Genomic DNA, 19,395 nt, shown 5'->3' on the forward strand with positions numbered 1-19,395 from the left:
ACCTGCTGAAGAAAAATACAAAGTATACAAAGACTATAAAAGGGCATTTTCTGAAGTCCCAGATTGTACACTATAAACAGTGTTAAGAAGTTACAGTTTTCAAAGACTTGCATTACAGTCACTATTAACTATAGCGTACTTTTTAATTCATCTGTTCTTATTAAAAGACTATGATATCTATGGCTTAATTAAGTAAATATCTAAATTCACCTATTATAATTATGTTGTCCTTGACTTTGAGGAAAGCAGCCCATCTCAATTGTAGGCATATCTCTTGGGCCATAATTTCTGGATCTCAGTAATAAACTATGAGCTTAGCTAGTATGTATATAGTTATCTGCAGAGCCCCTGCTTCAGATGTTGTGAGGAATAGTTTGCATGCAGGGCTTTAATGACTCATGAATCTCTGGGCCTGAGGCACCTGAGGACCACACTGGTCCCCAAAATAAAGAGGAGAGGGGCTTTTCTCCCTGGCTGCTTCCTGTCCCTATGTCACAGGCCTAAAGTGACAGATGCCCATTGTTGGTTTTACCCACTACCTGGCTGTCAGACCAGAACCTCTGGCACCTACTAAGAATAGCTGGAAGACGGAATGAATAAATTTATTACCACGGAAGAAAGAAAGAAAATGTCTAAAATCAGTAGGCAGTAGGCGTAAAATAAATCAACGATTGACTCTTTCTATTAAAGAACATAAAGAAATGATAATCTGTTGGGCTAGCTTATTTGGACCGAAGACTCCCACTACCCACGAAAAACTTTACTGAGATCGTGAAAGATGTGGTGAGATAATTAGGATCCACAAGGTCAGAATTCAGTGAAAGGAGGAACCCAGAAAGGGGAATGGAGTCCTGAGACCACCTTTGCCCTGAGGGCCTTCGGTGAGCCCCTAAAGTCAGGCTTTGGTCTTGCTGGATGTACAGAGTCTGGGGACAGAGGGCCAGGCCCTGAGCGTACCAGGTGGGCAGTCTAACAGGATGCCCTCTCCCCAGTAAGGGTGCAGTCCCAAGGGGCTTTCGCCTCCCGTGCGAGTGAATGAGAGGTAAACCCGCTCTGCCCACCTCCCCAGGGGGCTGTGAGGGGAGGTGCCCCAGTGGGACAGAAGAGGGATGAGTTGTCACCACAGGCTGGCAGTTCCATGGGTTTATAGCAGCTAAAAAACAAACAAACCAACCCTCAATCTTGAACTTAGACTGAAGTGGTTCTAAACTAGCAGTGTCTTTAGGATCTGCCCCAAAGCACACATCAATGCTCCCTGGCAGCGCACCTCCTGGACCTCTGAGAAGCCCCCAGCAAGGCAGCAGATCACAGGAAAGAGTAAACAAGCACTCAAGTAAACGGGCACTCTGCATAAGAATCAGCAGAAGCAACAAGAACAGAAATAGAGACGCAACAACTTCAGATAGTGACTAGGAAAGCATGAGTTATAAAAGCACTACACTTACGTTTAAAAAAAATATTCCAGACTTGAGAGTAAAATGCTGAAAACTTTCGGTCTGGAATTGGCAATAAGACAAAGATGCCTGCTATCACCCTCTTTTCAACATCGTACTGGATTTTTTCCCTATGCAGTCATGCGCGAAAAAGAAAAGATACAGGTTTGGGAAGAAAGAAAGCCATCATTCTTTGCCATATATCATCAGGGAAACGGGAGTTAAAACAACAATGACATATCACCACACACCTATTTAGAATGGTCCAGATCCGAACACCGACAGCACCAAACACTGGCGCGGATGTGGAGCAACAGGAACGCTCACACATGACTGGTGGGGAAGCAGAAGGGTGCAGCCCCTTCAGAGGACAGCTCGGCAGCTTCTCACATAACCAAACATATTCTTACCACACGACCCAGCAGTTGTGCTTCTCGGCATTTACCCAAAGGAGCTGAAACTTTATGGCCACATAAAAACCTGCGCAGGATGTGTATAGCAGCGTTATTCATAATTGCCAAACAACTGGAGCAGCTAAGATGCCCTTCAGTGGGTGAATGGATAAATTAAACTGTGGTCCATCCAGACAATGGCATATTACTCAGCATTAAAAAGAAATGAGCTAGCAAGCCATGAAAAGACATGGAGGAACCTTAAATGCATATTACTAAGGAAGAGAAGCCAATCTGAAAAGGCTACGTACTGTATAATTCCAATTACATAACACTTTGGAAAAGACAAGATTATGGTGACAGTAAAAAGACTAATAGTTGCCAGGGGCTGTGAGTGGGGAGAGCGGGATGCATAGGTGGAGCACAGAGGATTTGCAGGGCAGTGAAACTACTCTGTATGACACTATAGGAGTGGATACATGTCATTATACATTCGTCCAAACCCATAGAACGCACAACACCAAGACTGAGCCCTAACGCAGATTACGGATCTGGGTGCTAACGACGCATGGATGCAGGCTCACCAGCTGTAACAAATGTTGCACTCTGATGGGGGATGTGGATAATGAGGGAGGCTGCGCCTGAGCTGGGGCAGGGAGTATATGGGAAATCTCTGTGCCTTCCACTTGATTTTGCTGTGAACCTAATAAGACTGCTCTAAAGAAAGTCTAATTTTTCAAAACGACACCATGAGGAGAGTAAGAAGGCAAGCCCAGGAATGGGCTACGTTTTATGGTCCTGCTTCCACCACTCACTTAACAACTTTGTGATCTTGGACAAATTGCTCTATCTCTTTGAACCTCAGTATATTAGGATATGAGGATTTATACTGCAGTTATTTTGAAGAGTAAAGATAGCGCATAGCATCATATAGCACAGGGTAGGCACTCAGTACTCAGTAAGTCCACTTTTGAGGAAGTTGTGTGTTTTCCGTCATCGTACAGTGTCACAGGACCACAAGAGTTCACTGGGTCAGTGACCTTCCCCCCAAACATGACCCCATCTGGTCCCAGTGAACATAACTCTCCTTCCCTTCATCTTCTCCCTCTATTCACTCTGTCTCCACAGCATGAGGAAAGGACCACTCAGGCTATGAGAGGGTTGAGGGGCCTATTCCGACCTCCCTGCCCCCAGTTACCGCTGCCTCTGTAGTCCCTTCCCCCAAACCAACAACCTGCCTGACCCCGTGCCCATGTGCAGCATTTACAGGTGGCTGTTAGGCTAATGGGTTGCCCAGCCAGAAGCTGAGATAATGTGTGTAAGGAAGTTTGTCAGTGATTAAGGAGCACCACAAACAACCTTCCCATCGATAGATTATGAACGGTCATCAGGTGATCCTTTCTCAGTAACGAAAAAGAAAAAGAAAGGCTTTGTGAAAATACTGCAGGAGGTCCTCTTATGACGAATTGTGCTAGGATATCTCTAATCATCAAGTGTAATCACAGTAATGACGGTTTTCCTGGAGTCTTGAAAACCAGCTCCAAACTTTGGCAATGACTTGGTTTCCAATCCCTGTGATTCCTCATAAATTAGATTCGAACTCTTTACATGTGTTTGATGCCGCTGGGGGTTAATTATGACCGTGAAGATTCATAGTAGTCCTAACACCCTTGATTCTCTGTAAATTACACATGTATCTGAAATGGAAATCACTGAGCTGGGAAACATGAGAGTGGCTTTCCAAGGTTAAAAACAGCAACCCGCTTTTCAGAAGGAATTCAACTCCATACCTGTTGTTTAAACAAACCCCGTGTTTGAAAATCTCTACAAAATTTGACAGTTGTCTTTGAATATATACGAATGCCTGACTGCTTGTATTATGCGAGATATAAATATAGTTCCTGTTCAGGTATTTTTATAGTGGCAATTCTAGCATATACATTTGTATCTCAAAGATAGTTTGCCTTGGTCCAAAATAGAGTCTGCCGTCTGGACGGTACGAGTCTGGAAATCACGGCAAGGAGAAGGAGGGTTGAAAGAGCTGGGATGCTCATTCTAAGGAAGAACTGAGAAATAATGAGAGCTTTGTCTGAACTACTCTAAGGATTGTCACTGCTTGTGGGAAGTGGGCTTTGTTCTGGGGTGTCTCTGGGGGCAGAGCTAGAACCTTCAGTTAGGAATCAAAGAGAAGCTTTCAGACACTGGGGGAATATTGAGAATGCCACGAATATTCTCTTGAGAGGGTGAGGATCCTGTTGAGAAGGAAGCTTAAGCCAAGGCTGGAAAGTGACCTATGACTCACAAGAGGGCACACACGGGGCCTCTCGGTCCTTGCAGCCCTGAGGGTTTTGGAATCTATGACGTGACACAGGTCATAAAAGGGAGGCGGTGAGCAGTGTTAGGAGCAGGGCTCAGCAGAGTTGTCCCAACAGGTCACAGCTACATGACCTCCTGACATTCCAAACTCCTCCCTCCCTCATTTTCCTCGTCTGTAAACTGAGGGTAAAAATTGTGAGGATTAAATGCGTTACTCTGAGTAAAGCACACGGAATGGTGCCCGATACAAAGCAAGTGCCCGGTCAATGCAGCTGTCGGTGTGGCTACTGCCACTTTTATTATTGTCACCGGAAGCTGGAACCTAAATATACACAGATCTGTTTCTGAGCCCTGCAAATCAAGAGTCTAAACATTAATGTTCATGGTATGAATCCTTTTTGAACTTTCAGTCACTGTACCTATGTGGAAGGTGCATTCTAGGCACCAAATGACAATGAAGAGAACTCTAAGCGAAGTTAAGACGGGCTGAGGGGAGGGCACCTTTTGTTCGTCTTCTCCCTGCTGCTGTCCGGCGTGCTTTTCACGGGCTTTGATGTTCCTTGACAACCTGTGATTATCTCGCCCACCTAAAACAAAAACACAGGACACAGTTAGTGATACATTCTCTCTGATACATCTTCAAAAATATACACTATATATTTTTTAAATGCTAAAACATTTTAATTTCCACTACATATTCCATGAAAGAGTCTGACTTTAAGCCCCTACATGGGGCATGAGAAAGCTCCAATAGTCGCCCTGTATCCATGGGGATGCGTGCTAAGACCCCCAGTGCATGCCTGAAACCACAGATAGTACCAAACCCTGTATATAGTATGTTTTTTCCTTTACACACATACCTGTGATGAAGTTTAATTTATAAATTAGGCACAGTAAAGTACTAAAAACAATAACTAGTGATAAAGCAGAACAATTATTGCAATATACTGTAATACATGTTACAAAATTGTTCAGATTTAATACCTTTTCCATCTTAACTAAGCACCTATCACTCACTGTGGCCATAAGTTTTGCAATTTGAGGTACGGCGGCAAAACCAGCATGAATTTCTTTTTCCTTCCTCACAATTTCACGGGTAGAAGATTCCTTCATACTGCAGATCTTAGTAACCTCAGCATATGCTTTACTTTCTTTCCTTATTAAGTCAGGAACTTTCACCTTTTCAATTAAAGGAAGCACTTTAAGGCTTCTCTTTCCTCGGTTTCAGTTACCCATGGTCAACAGTCTGAAAATATTAAATGGAAATTCCAGAAATAAACAATTCATATGTTTAAAACTGTGGGCCGTTCTGAGCAGCATGATGGAATCTTGCACCATCCTGCTCCGCCCTGCCCAGAATGTGATGTGAACCATCCCTTTGTCCAGTGTATCCCACCAGTTCCTTAGTCACTTAGTAGCTGCCTTGGTTATCAGATCAACTGTGCTCGGGTTCAGGTAACCCTTAGTTTACATAATGGCCTCAAAGCGCAAGAGTAGTGATGCCGTTGGTCAGAACCCCAGAAAGCCTAGCCCACTGTTTATCACGTGTATGCTTCAATACATGGGCGGTGACTGAGCAAATGAAGCAAGGCATCCTTGTCTGGGGGGACTATAGCATCAAATCTGGGGAGGTGAGTGTTCTTATTGCCCTTGATGGCAATCCGTCTCCTATGCGGTGGTACAAGCAACCGTTGTTTTAGATACTGCGGTTGTATATTTTTCCATCATATTTTATAAAAATTCAATCTGTGTGTGTACGTGTGATTTAGTTCAGTCCCTTCCCACAGACCTCATGGGAGGGCCTACGTGCAATGCAGCAAGGAAAGGTCGGCTTAAACACCACCCTTTCAATCATGTATTGAACACCCGACTAGGGAAAATACCTTTAAGCATGACCAATGGTTTGTGTGATGGCCAGACTTTTGCTGAGACTCCAGAAGAGAAAAAAACAACAACAAATGCCTCATGTACCAAACACAGGAAGTTTCAAGGCTGGAAGAGTTTGTTCAGAAACATCTTTTAAAAGGTATATTCTGCATAACAAAAACATGTAGAAGGAAACCATGGAAGAGCCAGCAATGGAAGCCACCAATGCAGTGTTCACTGGATAATTAGAGGAGGTGACTCATGGAAAGGATCGCTCAGTGAAGCATGTTTTTATCATCAAACGAGGTTTGCTTTGGAGGCAGCTAATTCCGAAATGATGTATTTGCTATGTTTTAAAGTCTATTTCATGCCAATTTTACTGCTTTCCATTCATTTCTTGCTGGCCCATGATGTTACATTTTTGGATGTTCATGTGCCAGGGTAGGAAGGTTTATGCTATTTTAAAGTGAAAACTTAAACGTTGTTTTTTTTTTCTTTTCTCTGATTGAACTAGTGTGATGGGTACAAATATTTCCCCCATGTTCCTGGCCTATCCATAAAGAAATGGAAATGCTTTTCAGTTTCTATCGATGCCAGTTCTGGTTTATTAAGCCACATTAATGTCAAATATGAGGGCAAGGAAAGACAGAGTTGAGGAGACTAAACAGAGATGCCTTGCAGTTGAGGGAGCAGAGGGCGGTAGTAGGCGTTGGGGTAATGAAAGCTGGCACCTTCCTCCTGGGGTGTCTCGGGGGTGAGTGGGGTCAGCAGGACCTCCCTCCAAGAGGCATGGCGGCAGGCTCTCGGGGAGCAGTGCTGTCCAGGAGAATTTTCTGCAATGATGGAAACGTTTCGGGCTGTCCAACACGGGGCCCCAGAGCACTCGCAATGCTGTTAGTGTAACCGAGACACTAAAGTTTTCATTTTATTTCATTTTTAAGTAATTTTAATTTCTACTGACCAAGCCAGAGAGATGGGAACATGACCAGAGTGAGCCCCAAACCTATGCGTGGGCTGCCCAACTCTTCTTCGGGAGTGAAGGTCATCCATCCATACCAGTTACCCCTAATTTATCCGAGGTCCTTGACCACATGGCCTTTTCAGTTCTGGAACTCTCTGCTCCTTCCTTGACATGCCTGGGACCTGGAACTGAGCGTGAGAATCCGGAGCCTGTGTTTCAATCTCTCTGATCAATGTGGGGTGTAGGCTGCTCCCTTAGCCCAACTCGGGACGACTTATCTAAAGGACCACGTGAGCCACAGAGCTTGGGCAGGCAGTGGCTGGGGCCTCTGTCAGGCTGGCAACACAGCTCAGCTTCTCCCCTTTCCCAGTCCTGCTTCCTCCCCTCCCACAGGTGTGGATCCCCAGGCTGCTCCCCAGCAAATGTTCTGCAAGCGCACCTCCATCTCAGGGTCTGCTTCTTGGGGAGCAGTGGCATCTGAGAGCCTTTTTATTTTTTAATATTTTAATTACATTAAATGAGACCAATGTCACTTAAAATTCATGAAAATGTCAACTTCAAGAAAAAAGGCTTTTGAGCCCAAAGCACAGGTTTTGTATTGCTTCGTGCTGTAAATGCGCTAATCAGAATGGGAGCACACGCATAATTAGAGTCTTACAACACCCCAGCTCTAACACTGCTATTTGTCCCATAATAAGCTCAGACAAAGATTCTCTGTGTTTATGGAAATGCAAATAGAATCGCAAATTTGGAACTTTTCTTCACCAGGAATTTGCTATGTACCAGAATCTCAATGTGTTGCTTATTTTTAAAAGATATTTTCAGCTCATTTAGTTTCAAATGTTCTTTTAAGTTTAAAAGTTAGGGGGAATTAAGAAATCAGCAGTAAGAAAAGTATTAACACCAGCATTCATATTGACACCAAAATTCATCTTAACAACAATATTTATATGAATAGCAGGAAACACTCTTCTGATAAGAGATCTAATTTTCCCAAGTAGGGACCAAAGTTCAGAATTCCAAGGTACTGAAATAGTAACATGTGGTTTCCCTCTATACCTGCAGCCTAGTGCTACTCTTCCTCTAGAAAACGATGCTCATTAACATCAAACTTCCTATTCACTTGTACAAAGTGTGTTTAGGGGTGACTAATGGGAAAGGTGTAAGGGCCAAAATATGTTTAATAAATTAGACAAAGTGGAGCAAATGGTTTCCTGAATCCATAGAGGGAAATGTAAGCAACTGCTTGGAAATTCAATTGTGGGATAGGCACAAAGGTACAAATTAACATTTTAATAATATTAGGTTATTTTAACGCATAGATTCATGCAATTGAAAGTTGGGAGTGAACGTGGAGGTAGGAATTGAGTCCCCTTTAGTTCAGAAGGCAAATGACCCTTCAAAAGGCTTTCGTGAGAGCTGGTTCTCCAGCCTTGGTTTAAATAGCACCGTGGGATGGAGTCCCTTTACCTCCCTGGGGTAGCAGCCTACACTGAGACCATCTACATTTACCTTAATGTACGTGGCTGCTTTACCAACCATAAAAGTTACTAATGCCAAGAAATCCAGACTACCTACATGAGCTGTGTAAGAATACAGTAAACAGACGTGAGGGAGAGAGACCTGCCTCCTAATCCTTATTTTTAGGTTGAATCATAGAAATTACCAACATCTGACTATTTTTTATAGGTTTAAAATTTTTTTTAATTTTATTTTGCGGTACGCGGGCCTCTCACTGCTGTGGCCTCTCCCGTTGCGGAGCACAGGCTCCGGACGCACAGGTTCAGAGGCCATGTGGCTCACAGGCGCAGCCGCTCCGCTGCATGTGGGATCTTCCCGGACCGGGGCATGAACCCATGTCCCCTGCATCGGCAGGTGGACTCTCAACCACTGCGCCACCAGGGAAGCCCTAAAAATTTTTATTTTATAATTAATTTATTTTTATTATTTTTTATTTTTGGCTGCGTTGGGTCTTTGTTGCTGTGCGCGGGCTTTCTCTAGTTGTGGCAAGCAGGGGCTACTCTTCATCGCAGTGGGCTTCTCGTTGTGGTGGCTTCTATTGTTTCAGAGCACAGGCTCTAGGTGCACGGGCTCAGTAGTTGTGGCACACGGGCTCAGTAGCTGTGGCTCGCGGGCTCTAGAGCACAGGCTCAGTAGCTGTGGCGCACGGGCTTAGTTGCTCGGCGGCATGTGGGATCTTCCCAGACCAGGGCTTGAACCTGTGTCCCCTGCATTGGCAGGAGAATTCTTAACCACTGGATCAGCAGGGAAGCCCCCTATTTTTGACCTAGAAAACCGTGATTTTCCACGGTTTAGCTTAATAGTTATTTACATGAAGCTAAATAAGAATATGTAAACAATCCCTCCATTTCAGATGAAGACTTGCTAGTGGGAAGTTAAAAGAGTGAATGGACAAAGAAAATGGAGTACAATGGAAGATATTTGCTACAAAAGAAAATGTAAACAATTGACCTTTTAACTTTTTCTTGTGAATTTCCCCTTGCTTCTTAAATAATAGTATTCAGGACAATGTGAGGTAAATTTCTCTTTCTCTTGGATTTTCATTTTGTATCACAGTTTCAACAATTACCTTCATTAAATCTTCTCAAAGAAATATTTACTGAGTATCTATTATGCACCAAGCATAGGACTGAGCAATAGATAGGGAATGATAGATTTAAAAATTATCCCTGATCATCTCATGAGGAATAAAGACACAAAAGCAATTAAACTACACTAAAAGGGCTTCCCTGGTGGCGCAGTGGTTGAGAGTCCGCCTGCTGATGCAGGGGACACGAGTTTGTGCCTTGGTCCGGGAAGATCCCACATGCCATGGAGCGGCTGGGCCCGTGAGCCATGGCCGCTGAGCCCGCGCGTCCAGAGCCTGTGCTCCACAACGGGAGAGGCCACAGCAGTGAGAGGCCCGTGTACCGCAAAAAAAAAAACAACAAAAAAACCAAAACACTAAGAAAGTTCAATTGATAGAAATATGCACAGACTCTACAGAAGCCCAAGGGAGGGAGTCAGACTGGGCGGCATGGGGAGCAGTGATCAAAGAAGACTTACTAAGGATGTGATATTTGATGTGAATTTTAAAGAATAAGTGGGAATTTGCCAGAAGATGGAGATTATGAGATGAAGATTATATAAGGAATTAAGAACATTCCAGAGAGAGAAAAAAGCATAAACAAAGACTGGAAGGTAAATGATCACATAAACGAGCACCGAATATTAGGCGGATAATAGCTAGAAATAAGGCTGAAGAACTAGGCAGAGGTCAGATCTTGGGAGACTTTAAGGTGTTTGGACTTTGCACAAGAGGTGATGGAGACTCTTGCAGTATTTTTTTTCAGTGACATAGGTATTCATCTCAGCTGAAAGAGCAACATTCTAAATGCACTTCCTATTTTCATTAGCCGAAGTGCGTGATGTTAACAAAAATACTAAGTCCAGTGGAGTGACGGCTTTTGAAAATGTCTCTTTCCTCACTAGATAAAAATATAATTTTATTTCTTTTTCAACTATTATAGTCAAGTTCTCCCCCACCCCAACTCTACTCTGAAAATACTAATGACATACAATCCTGTTAGGAAACTGTCTAAATGTGTGTAATGGCCAGCAAACTGATCGTAAGAACACTCGTAAACTGTTGGCTAATTTAGCTGTTCTTTGGGGCTTTCATTCACCTACAGACTCCAGATATATGCATATTTCTCTAGCTGCCCGCTGAGTCTCATGAGGTAGGTTTTGGACTCTGCATTCAAGATCACCGAGTACCTATACATCCTTGTCAAAGGGGACATTTGCATGAAGTAAAATCCATTATCCACAGCTGCCCAGCATGGAGGAACATGAATGTTAACATGAAAATTAAAGGGAGATTCTGCTTAAATAGATTCAAGATTTATGAATTGGCTTTTACCCTCTTCAGTCCAGTAGTTTAATGAGGGTGTGCCACGGTGCCAAACTCACAGTACAGGTTTTGAGCCTGTTTGTCGTCCTATCCATTTCTGGCCCTGTTCTGTTTGTTACAGGGAGATGCAACCCTGCAGGCTTCGTTCGTTATCAAGCTTCCCATGTCATCTGGCTTCCAGCTGGGCTTGGCCAACGGGAAGCATTGGCGGGAGGCAGGGGGACCAAGAAAGAGAGACTTCGGGTGCTTCTCCCATGATCTCTATTCACGTGAGCAACTTCTCCAGCAGTGGCAGAGTCTACCCTGTGGCTGCCCAAGGCACCTGCTGCAGGTCTGGCTTCTTCCAGGGGACCCTAGGGCGTGGTTTCTGCCAACATCACCTCCTCCCTCTGTCCTGGGAGTGGTGGTGGCCTATAATGTTACAAATTTCAAGGTGGTCTTACTCTCCCTTCTTTGGCATCTCAGATCTTCTGCTACCTATGCAGTACATTTCCTGAATTCCTCCTATAAATTCCTGCGTAAATTTCCTGTATACATAATTTTCAATACTAAAGTGTTTCCTGATTTTCCATTAGATACTTATTGATTTACTCCATGCTCTCAAACTGCGGGGTGCTTGTTAAAATACACGTTTCCACATCACCTAATTAGACTATGCAGATAGTGGCCTGGGAATCTAGTGTTTTGAACAAACTCTCTCCAGGTGATTCTTAGGATCAGGCAAGTTTTTTTTTTTTTGCTGTACGCGGGCGTCTCACTGTTGTGGCCTCTCCCGTTGCGGAGCACAGGCTCCGGACGCGCAGGCTCAGCGGCCATGGCTCACGGGCCCAGCCGCTCCGCAGCATGTGGGATCCTCTCGGACCGGGGCACGAACCCGTGTCGTGCATCGGCAGGCGGACTCTCAACCACTGCGCCACCAGGGAAGCCCCAGGCAAGTTTTGAAAACAGTTTTAGCTGATCCCACGGCTTCTAGCCGTTCTGGATGCAATTCATGTATACAATCCACATTTATGGGATGCCTATAACATCCCAGGAACAGGACCAGGAGCTATGATGCTACGGTGAACCAGAAAAGCATGGTCACTGCACTGATGAAACATCCCTCATCATCACTAAAATGATATACTTTGATCTATAGATGAGAGATAATAATTGTATAATTACACACAGTCATTTAATGGACTGATTTTAGATATTTAGATGGTTTACAATGTCTCATAATTATACTATGGTGTCTACGTGTATACATTAATTGCTATCATATATCCATTTTATTAGGAGAGTAAAAAATTAGAATTATTAAGTCATAAAGTACTTTTAAAGCTTGATATATGTTGACAATTTTATTTTCGAAAAGATTACATCATCCTCTATTTCCTCTAGCACTTTATTAGAGTACTGTTGAACCTTCACAGGCATGGAATTTTATTGATTGTTTTGCTAGAAAACTGGTAGCGGTTCTGGAAAGGGGAACCAAATAGCTGGGGAAGAGGGATGGAAAGGATGTTTGCTTTACTTGTAAACTTAATACTTTGGAATTTTGTCCTGTAAACACATTATCTACGTATTGTTAAATTATTTAAACAAGGAGGCCATGAGACTGAGGGAACTCTAATACCATAGACGTTTTTGTGCTTCTTTTGTAACTGTGATTTACCTCTTTTCTATTGGGGTTTGGTATTTTTCTGAAACACTTCCATGAATTTATATGTAATACTGATATTATATCTTCTTTGGTCTTTTGTGGTGTTTTTCCTCGGCAATGGGACATGTCAGCATTTGAAAAACTGTATATTGTCTTGTTTATTAGTTTACTGTCTGTTTTCCTGCCACTAAAATGTAAACCCCAGGAGGATTTTCTGTGCTGGGTACATGACAGGCCCTCAAAAATTATTTGTTCAATGAATGAATAAATGGATGAAATATAAATGAACAATAAATGTTTATGAATGGTGGTTTTTGACATACAGCTTTGGTTAAAGTAACCAAAACTATTGCTTTTCCTTGGTGATTTCTGCCATTGTTAGCCAATCTCTGCAGAGAATAGAAGTAAATATTTACCTTATCTCCACTTATATATTTATTTTTATTGAAGTATAGTTGATTTATAACATCATATAGTTTCAGGTATACAGCATACTTTTATTTCTTTCTAAAAATATTTAAAAATAATATTTAATTCTTTAATCCATATGAAATTTATTTTGGTATAAGATGTGAAATAAGATGACAACCTGATATTTTCCTAATTAACCAATATCTCCCAATCTTATATAAAAATTAATTTGAAATGGATCATAGACCTAAAGGTAAAAAAGCTAAAATGATAAAGCCCCTAGAATAAAACAAAAGAGAATATCTATGAATCTAAAGATTTCATGGACATGAGATAGGAAGCAACAATCCAAATAGAAATAAAATAATTCATATTAGCAATAAATCTAAAAACTTCATTTTCTTACTGAATTAAAAATAATAAGCAAGTGATTGGCTGGGAAAAATGTCCAAAAAACACAAGCCGTGATAAGTAGTTTTGGGGTTTCATTCTTCAACTAATATTTATTTGGTACCTAGAAGACAGGTACTATTCCAGACACTGGATGAATCAAGGTCTCTATGATCATGAACCTTACACTTAGATGGCGAAGACAAACCATACAAAACTGAACAAATCAGATCGTTTCTTACAGTGATAAATACTGTCATAACAATAAGCCAGGTAATATAACCGAGAAAGATGACTGACGGAATGTAGCTGGCCACGTTAGCACTGATGATCAGGAAAAGTGCCTGTTTAAAGGAGGCACTTTGTATCACCTGTGTGATACAAAGGAGACAGGCGTGAAAAGAAAAAGGGCGCAGAGTGCACTTAGCAAGAAAAAAACCAACAAGTACAAAAGTCCTGTGGTGGGAAGTGAGGCTACTGTGCTCCAGGAAAGAAAAAAAGCCAAGTCTGGGCCATAATGAGAAGAGGAAAGTGGAAGAAGAAGATGCTAGAAATGCAGGCAGATGCTAGCTCGTACGGAGCCTTCAGGGCCACAACAAGGAAATGTGAATATCACTCCAAGTGCAACGGGAAGCCATTGGTGGGCTTTAAGCAGAATAAAATGAACTGATTTATGTGTTTAAAATGTCACTTTGGCTTCTGCATGGAGAAAGAAAGGGTGGAAAGAACAGAATCAGGGAAAACAGGGAGAGGGCATCAGAGGTGGTCTGGTTGGGTGATGACACTGGCTTGGACAGGAGTGAAGAGGGAGATGGTGACAAGTGACTGGATTCAGGGTACATTTGGGCAGTAGTGCCAACAAGATGTAGGTTGTGAGGGTCAGAGATATGTCAGGGATGCCTCCTAGTCTTTGACTTGGCCAGCTGGGGAGATGATGGTGCCATTTTCTGAGACAGGAAAGACTGTGAGGCAAAAAGATCTGCAGAAGGAAATCATGGGTTCACTTAACCACTTTAAATTAGTCACGCCGATTACAAATTGGTTTGTCAGTCGGCAGCTGCATGTAAAGGGTCTTTGATTCTAAAGCCTGTATAGTTTGCTAATGTTTACATTTTTAACTTTCCAAGTAATATATATTTTTTATTCCTTTTGTGGTTTAATCGCATTTTAGGACAGTATTTTGAATTTTCCAATTTTATTTGTTGGTTTACCCTATTTCATACACAATTTTATTTCTATTGACTTGTAATTAAATGTAATTTCTATAATTTTTCATTTGTAAATTAAAGTGAACTTTTCATAGGGCTTTGTTAATTATGAAGTTTTTAAATGATCTTAATTATATTATTCAAATAATAAATGGTCCTACATTTTGTTGATCATATCAAAGACAGAAATTGGTCATAAATCTTCCAGTAGAGCTGATTCTGTTGATTTTCCCTATGTTTACAGGAACTTACATTTTAAACACTTAAATAATGTACATCTAATAAATATAAGGCAGTGGATCTTTATTTTATATTATTTTTTGTTACTATAGAATAATCCTGTTCCATTAAATGCTTTTGTGCTTTAAATTTTGTCATCTCTGATATTAATTTTGTCATAACTACTTTAATTTTGCTTGCATTCAGCTAATAGGGCTTTATGCATTCTTTTCTTTATACATTTCCTGTGTCTTTTAGATTCTTGTAAACTGTATAGCGTAACTGATTTTACATCAATTACCTTCCTACAGATTTTCTTTTTATGTTTCCTTCCTCATGCTTTCCAATTCCATGTAACTACTGACTTTTGTTTGCATTTATTTTCTGTAATACTTTGTAATTTACCTATTTTTATTTAATTCTACTCAGTTTCCCTAAAAACATTTATATTAAATGTTAACATGAATAAAGTGTAATATATATATTTGGGGGTTGTGAAATAGAAAATATTTATATGTTTGTTCTCCCCACTCACACTTTTCCAATTTTCACGTTTTAATCTAAGTTGTATAAATCACATTGTTTTCTTCTTGTACCACCTTCACTACTTCTTCCAAGGAAAATAATAACTTTTGGAATCTTTTCGAAATCTTATTCAAAATAATTAAAGCTATTTCTATAAGATTATAGACTTTTAGACTAATACTTTAGGAAGATGACAGTGTCTCAGTAGCCAAGGACTCATGGGTGAGGGATGTAACGGGGACTGGGGAATGAGAAGCCCTCATTAGGTCTTCAGTTCAACGTGACATAGCAGGAAGATATCACAGCCTCAGTCCTAACCTGCAAAAGGATATCTTTAGGTGTCACATCTTCCTTCCACATTCAGTACACATCTTCCTTTTTTTTTGCATTTCCAAGACCCTACCATAGGTGCCTAGCACATAGTAGGTACTCATTAAAATACATGGAATATTTGAATGAGTGAATGAATGAATGAATGGCAACAGATTAGAACTAAGAGCAAAGACCCCTGGAGATGCTTATTCCTGCCTATTCTGTCTACAAATGGGGAAGAGACAGGAGTTCCGTGGGCTGCAGCTTCATGCATGCTGGGCTCTGTTGGTGCTGGGTCCAACTAGTGGAGGAGAGATTTAGGGAACCATAGAAAATCCAAGCAGCTATGACTGTGACAGTAGTCTCTGAGTTAGTAACATAATTTCAAGTTTAAGCAGAAGAATGAGAAACTACTCAACAAGTGTCTGAGTCTGTTTGAAACTGGGACTTAGAAACTGGGGCATGGGCAGGTCTGGGTTTGCGGCGGTGACAGTGGCTTCAACAAGGAGACAGGACCTATCATTTATTTTTCGTTTCCACAGTAATTTTCACAGTGCTTTATTCATACTAGGTACTTAATAAATCTTTCATAAATTGAATATTTTAATTGATTAATAACTCATTAATTGTCTAAAGTTTTTCAGAATTTTGCAGGAAGTTTTCCATTTCTGAGTTCTACCACCTTATTTCCATGGTGTGGCAAGCCAAGCATGCTAAATCGTTCCCTCATCTGGTTAATAACTTCCACATAGTTTATTTATGGATGCGGCATGTGTTTCCTCCACCATCATTTTGCTTAAGTATACACATTTAATGTCTTCACTCATGCTTCATCAGTAATTTCTAAAAACGTCTCCACTTTTTTTTCCTTCATAAAACTTCCAAACTCTCTAAGCCCATTAGATAGCAACCTGTCTTGACATAAGCCCGTTGTGTGATCTGGAGGGGAGGGGAGGTGTGTCAGTTACTGGCTGAACAGTGCCCTTCAGTGAGGCCCTGCCCCACAAATGACATAGACGACTGCCTAGCAATACTTAAGTCACCTTCAGAAGAACTGGGGCACTTGAAAATTATCCACCTTCTTACATATTTCTGGTGTTCATATTTATTAGTTAATTATCCATAATACTGGTGTCGAACAGTTAAACGTGCAAAGCTCAGATTCCTGCAAAGGAATACTATTAATATAAAACTTTGGAATCAATAAGACTTCTTTATTTTCCTCTGGCATTAGAGGAAGTTAGTATTTATACCCAAATTTACTGCTGACATTTTAACAACTTCATGATTTGTTAACTGTTCTGATTGACTTCACTAAGAAAGGCACATAATTCACTGAGCCTGTTAAACAAAAATATTCCTTTAAAGAAAACAAGCTCTTTTTTCTCTTTAAAAAAGGCCATTAATCCACAATTAGAAAATATATAAATTATTTAAAAATCTTTGAACAGATAAAAATACCTGGATAAGTCAAACATTTTTGAAGTATAGTCTATGTCAAATAAAGACATAATTGGTAGCAAAGAAAATTTAAATTTTTGAAAAATTGATCAGAAAAATAAGAAGGATAAGAATACTGGCTTTGATTCCAAAGATACCCAAGCTGTCTGAGGAAGAATTTTAAAGGTGCAATTACTGACATTCATATGTAAAATCAATATTGACAGTTGCACAAGACAGCTTCATGGCTCTGAAATAAAAGGAGAAAAAAATCTAACTATCAAACGGTTCCTTCAAAATTCTTTTATACTTGTAAAGTGCAATCTTATTTGACAGTTCCCCATGGAGGATCATACACACACACAGCCTAAGATTGCAAATGATATTTTATTAGGTTAGGACAAACATCAAGAATGATGATGATGTTTTAAAAGAAAAGAAAATATCCTTTTAGAATCTTACTAGAGATAGTCTGAGTGGGAAATATCCTCCATGTACATGAAAATGTTCACGATCATTCTTGTTTGTTCTAGGCCAGCGACAGTTCAGAAGTGCTGGCGAGTTCACATTACCCCATTCCCCACACCCTGCAGCAGGGAACAGCTATCGAGCAAATATTCTCAGCGTTGGTTACTACTATCCCAGTTCCATCACCGCTGAGTTATTCTGAAGCACGTGTTTTGCACTGTCTCCTAGAGCTTTCCCGCTGGGGCTGCTGACACTTTGTCTTGACTGCCTTTCCTTCCCTACTCCATGACCAGCACCCCCATACTCCCCAAATAAACCACTGTACTCATCTCCCTATGGAGGCTTCTTCTTCTGGGAGGCTGCAAATTTAGGAAGTGTTTTACAGTTCAAATGTGAGTCTGCATCTCACAATTTAGTCTCTGCAATAACCGTGGGACTCTCAAGTTTCCCTCGAGGCGGAAGAGTAGGAACATGGTATAACCAGATTCCAAAATACCAGGTTTCTACTGGAATCCCACTCAAGTCTCTCTGAGCACCTCGTTTAATTTTCACGGTGGGCTGGGTACTTATTTGAAAAAAGATTCTCTATCTCCCTCTCTCTCTCTCTCTCTCTACCTACCTACCTATCTACCTACAAGCCTGTGCTCTGCAACGGGAGAGACCACAGCAGCGAGAGGCCTGCGTACCGCAAAAATAAAAAAATTAAAAAAAAAAAAGAGATGCTTCCATGATGGCGAGCCTGGAAAAGAGGTGAACACCTAATTGGAGTTGCTTTTAGAGATTATGAGAAAAGAATTGGAACAGAAGATATAGATGTCTGCTTTAAGAGTTTCGCTGTGAAGCAGGTCAGAGCAGTAAGTAGAGGGGAATGTTTTTATTTTGAAGAAGGGAGATGTTACAGCATGTTTTCAAATGTAAGATGTATAGCAGAAAATTCAGTGAAGAAGTAGAGAGAAGAGAGAATTGTCAGAGGGGGAAAAATGGTCCTTCAAAGGCAAGGGGAAATAGGAGGCAACACACATCTGGAGAGTTTGGTTAGATCACAGACAGTTCATCATAGAATCAGGACGGCCACAGAGGCTGAGCAAGGAAAGATGTGATGGTGACAGTATGTGGAGATGATCTTTTCATGCTTTTATTTTTTTTTTCTATTTTCTTTTGACATTTTTTATTGGAGAGAATTTTGAGGCCAGGAGGATGTTTTTTGTTGCTGGTGGTGGTGGTGGTGATTTTTAATTTTAAATATTTCCTTTGTGGGTAACACCTCTTTGCACCTTCTGAAAAGTTATAGGATATTTATCCTTGTAATGAAGGAATTCTGACATTGGTCTGTTTTCGGTAATTTTACTTAGAACTCGTTAATTGCTTTTGATCTGAATATTCTAATTCTTATGTTTTTAAGCTCAAAAAAGTTATGACTTCTAAAATTGTTCTCATTTTGTTGGTGTGACCATAACTAATTCTTCGATTACACTTTCATCTAAGTGCTCTATATTTATAATATCTTGCATAGTTTTTAGCTCTTGTCCTTTAGCTACATTTTAGGAAGGCTCTTCAAGCTATTTTCCACATTTGCTTTGCTTCCCATGTCATTCCTTCTATTTAATCGCCATTGCAGACTTTAATTCTGCTACTTCAGTGCTAGTTTCCATTTTGTTCTTCCTTATCTCATTCAGCACCTGTTTATCTCTAACTATTGCCTTTGCCCCCATCTTGTTGCATTCTTACTTGTCTCCATTCTCTATTTTTACACTTGCTATGTCCTCTTGGACCCTATTTAGAATTGCCAAGTTTTCTAAAATTTCCCTTTGATTCCTGCCAAATATCATTTTCTTTTTCCTTTTTCTTTATTTTTTTTATTAACATCTTTATTGGAGTATTATTCTTTACAATGTT

General features: G+C 40.8%; 1 protein-coding gene across 3 annotated transcripts in view; it reads right to left on the reverse strand.

Moving 5' to 3' along the window:
• DNAAF11 (dynein axonemal assembly factor 11) overlaps positions 1-19,395 on the reverse strand; it is an 81,283-nt gene that overhangs the window by 12,902 nt on the left and 48,986 nt on the right. For all 3 annotated transcript variants that reach the window (XR_009516681.1, XM_059995208.1, XM_059995209.1), the window contains exon 11: positions 4,643-4,728. Coding sequence is in view for 2 of the 3 variants with exons in the window: in XM_059995208.1 (XP_059851191.1) it covers positions 4,643-4,728 (86 nt within the window). In the remaining variant the exon portion in view is untranslated. The remainder of the gene's footprint in view (positions 1-4,642; positions 4,729-19,395) is intronic.

This window comes from Delphinus delphis, chromosome 17 (genome assembly GCF_949987515.2).
Source record: "Delphinus delphis chromosome 17, mDelDel1.2, whole genome shotgun sequence".
Lineage (NCBI taxonomy): Eukaryota > Metazoa > Chordata > Mammalia > Artiodactyla > Delphinidae > Delphinus > Delphinus delphis.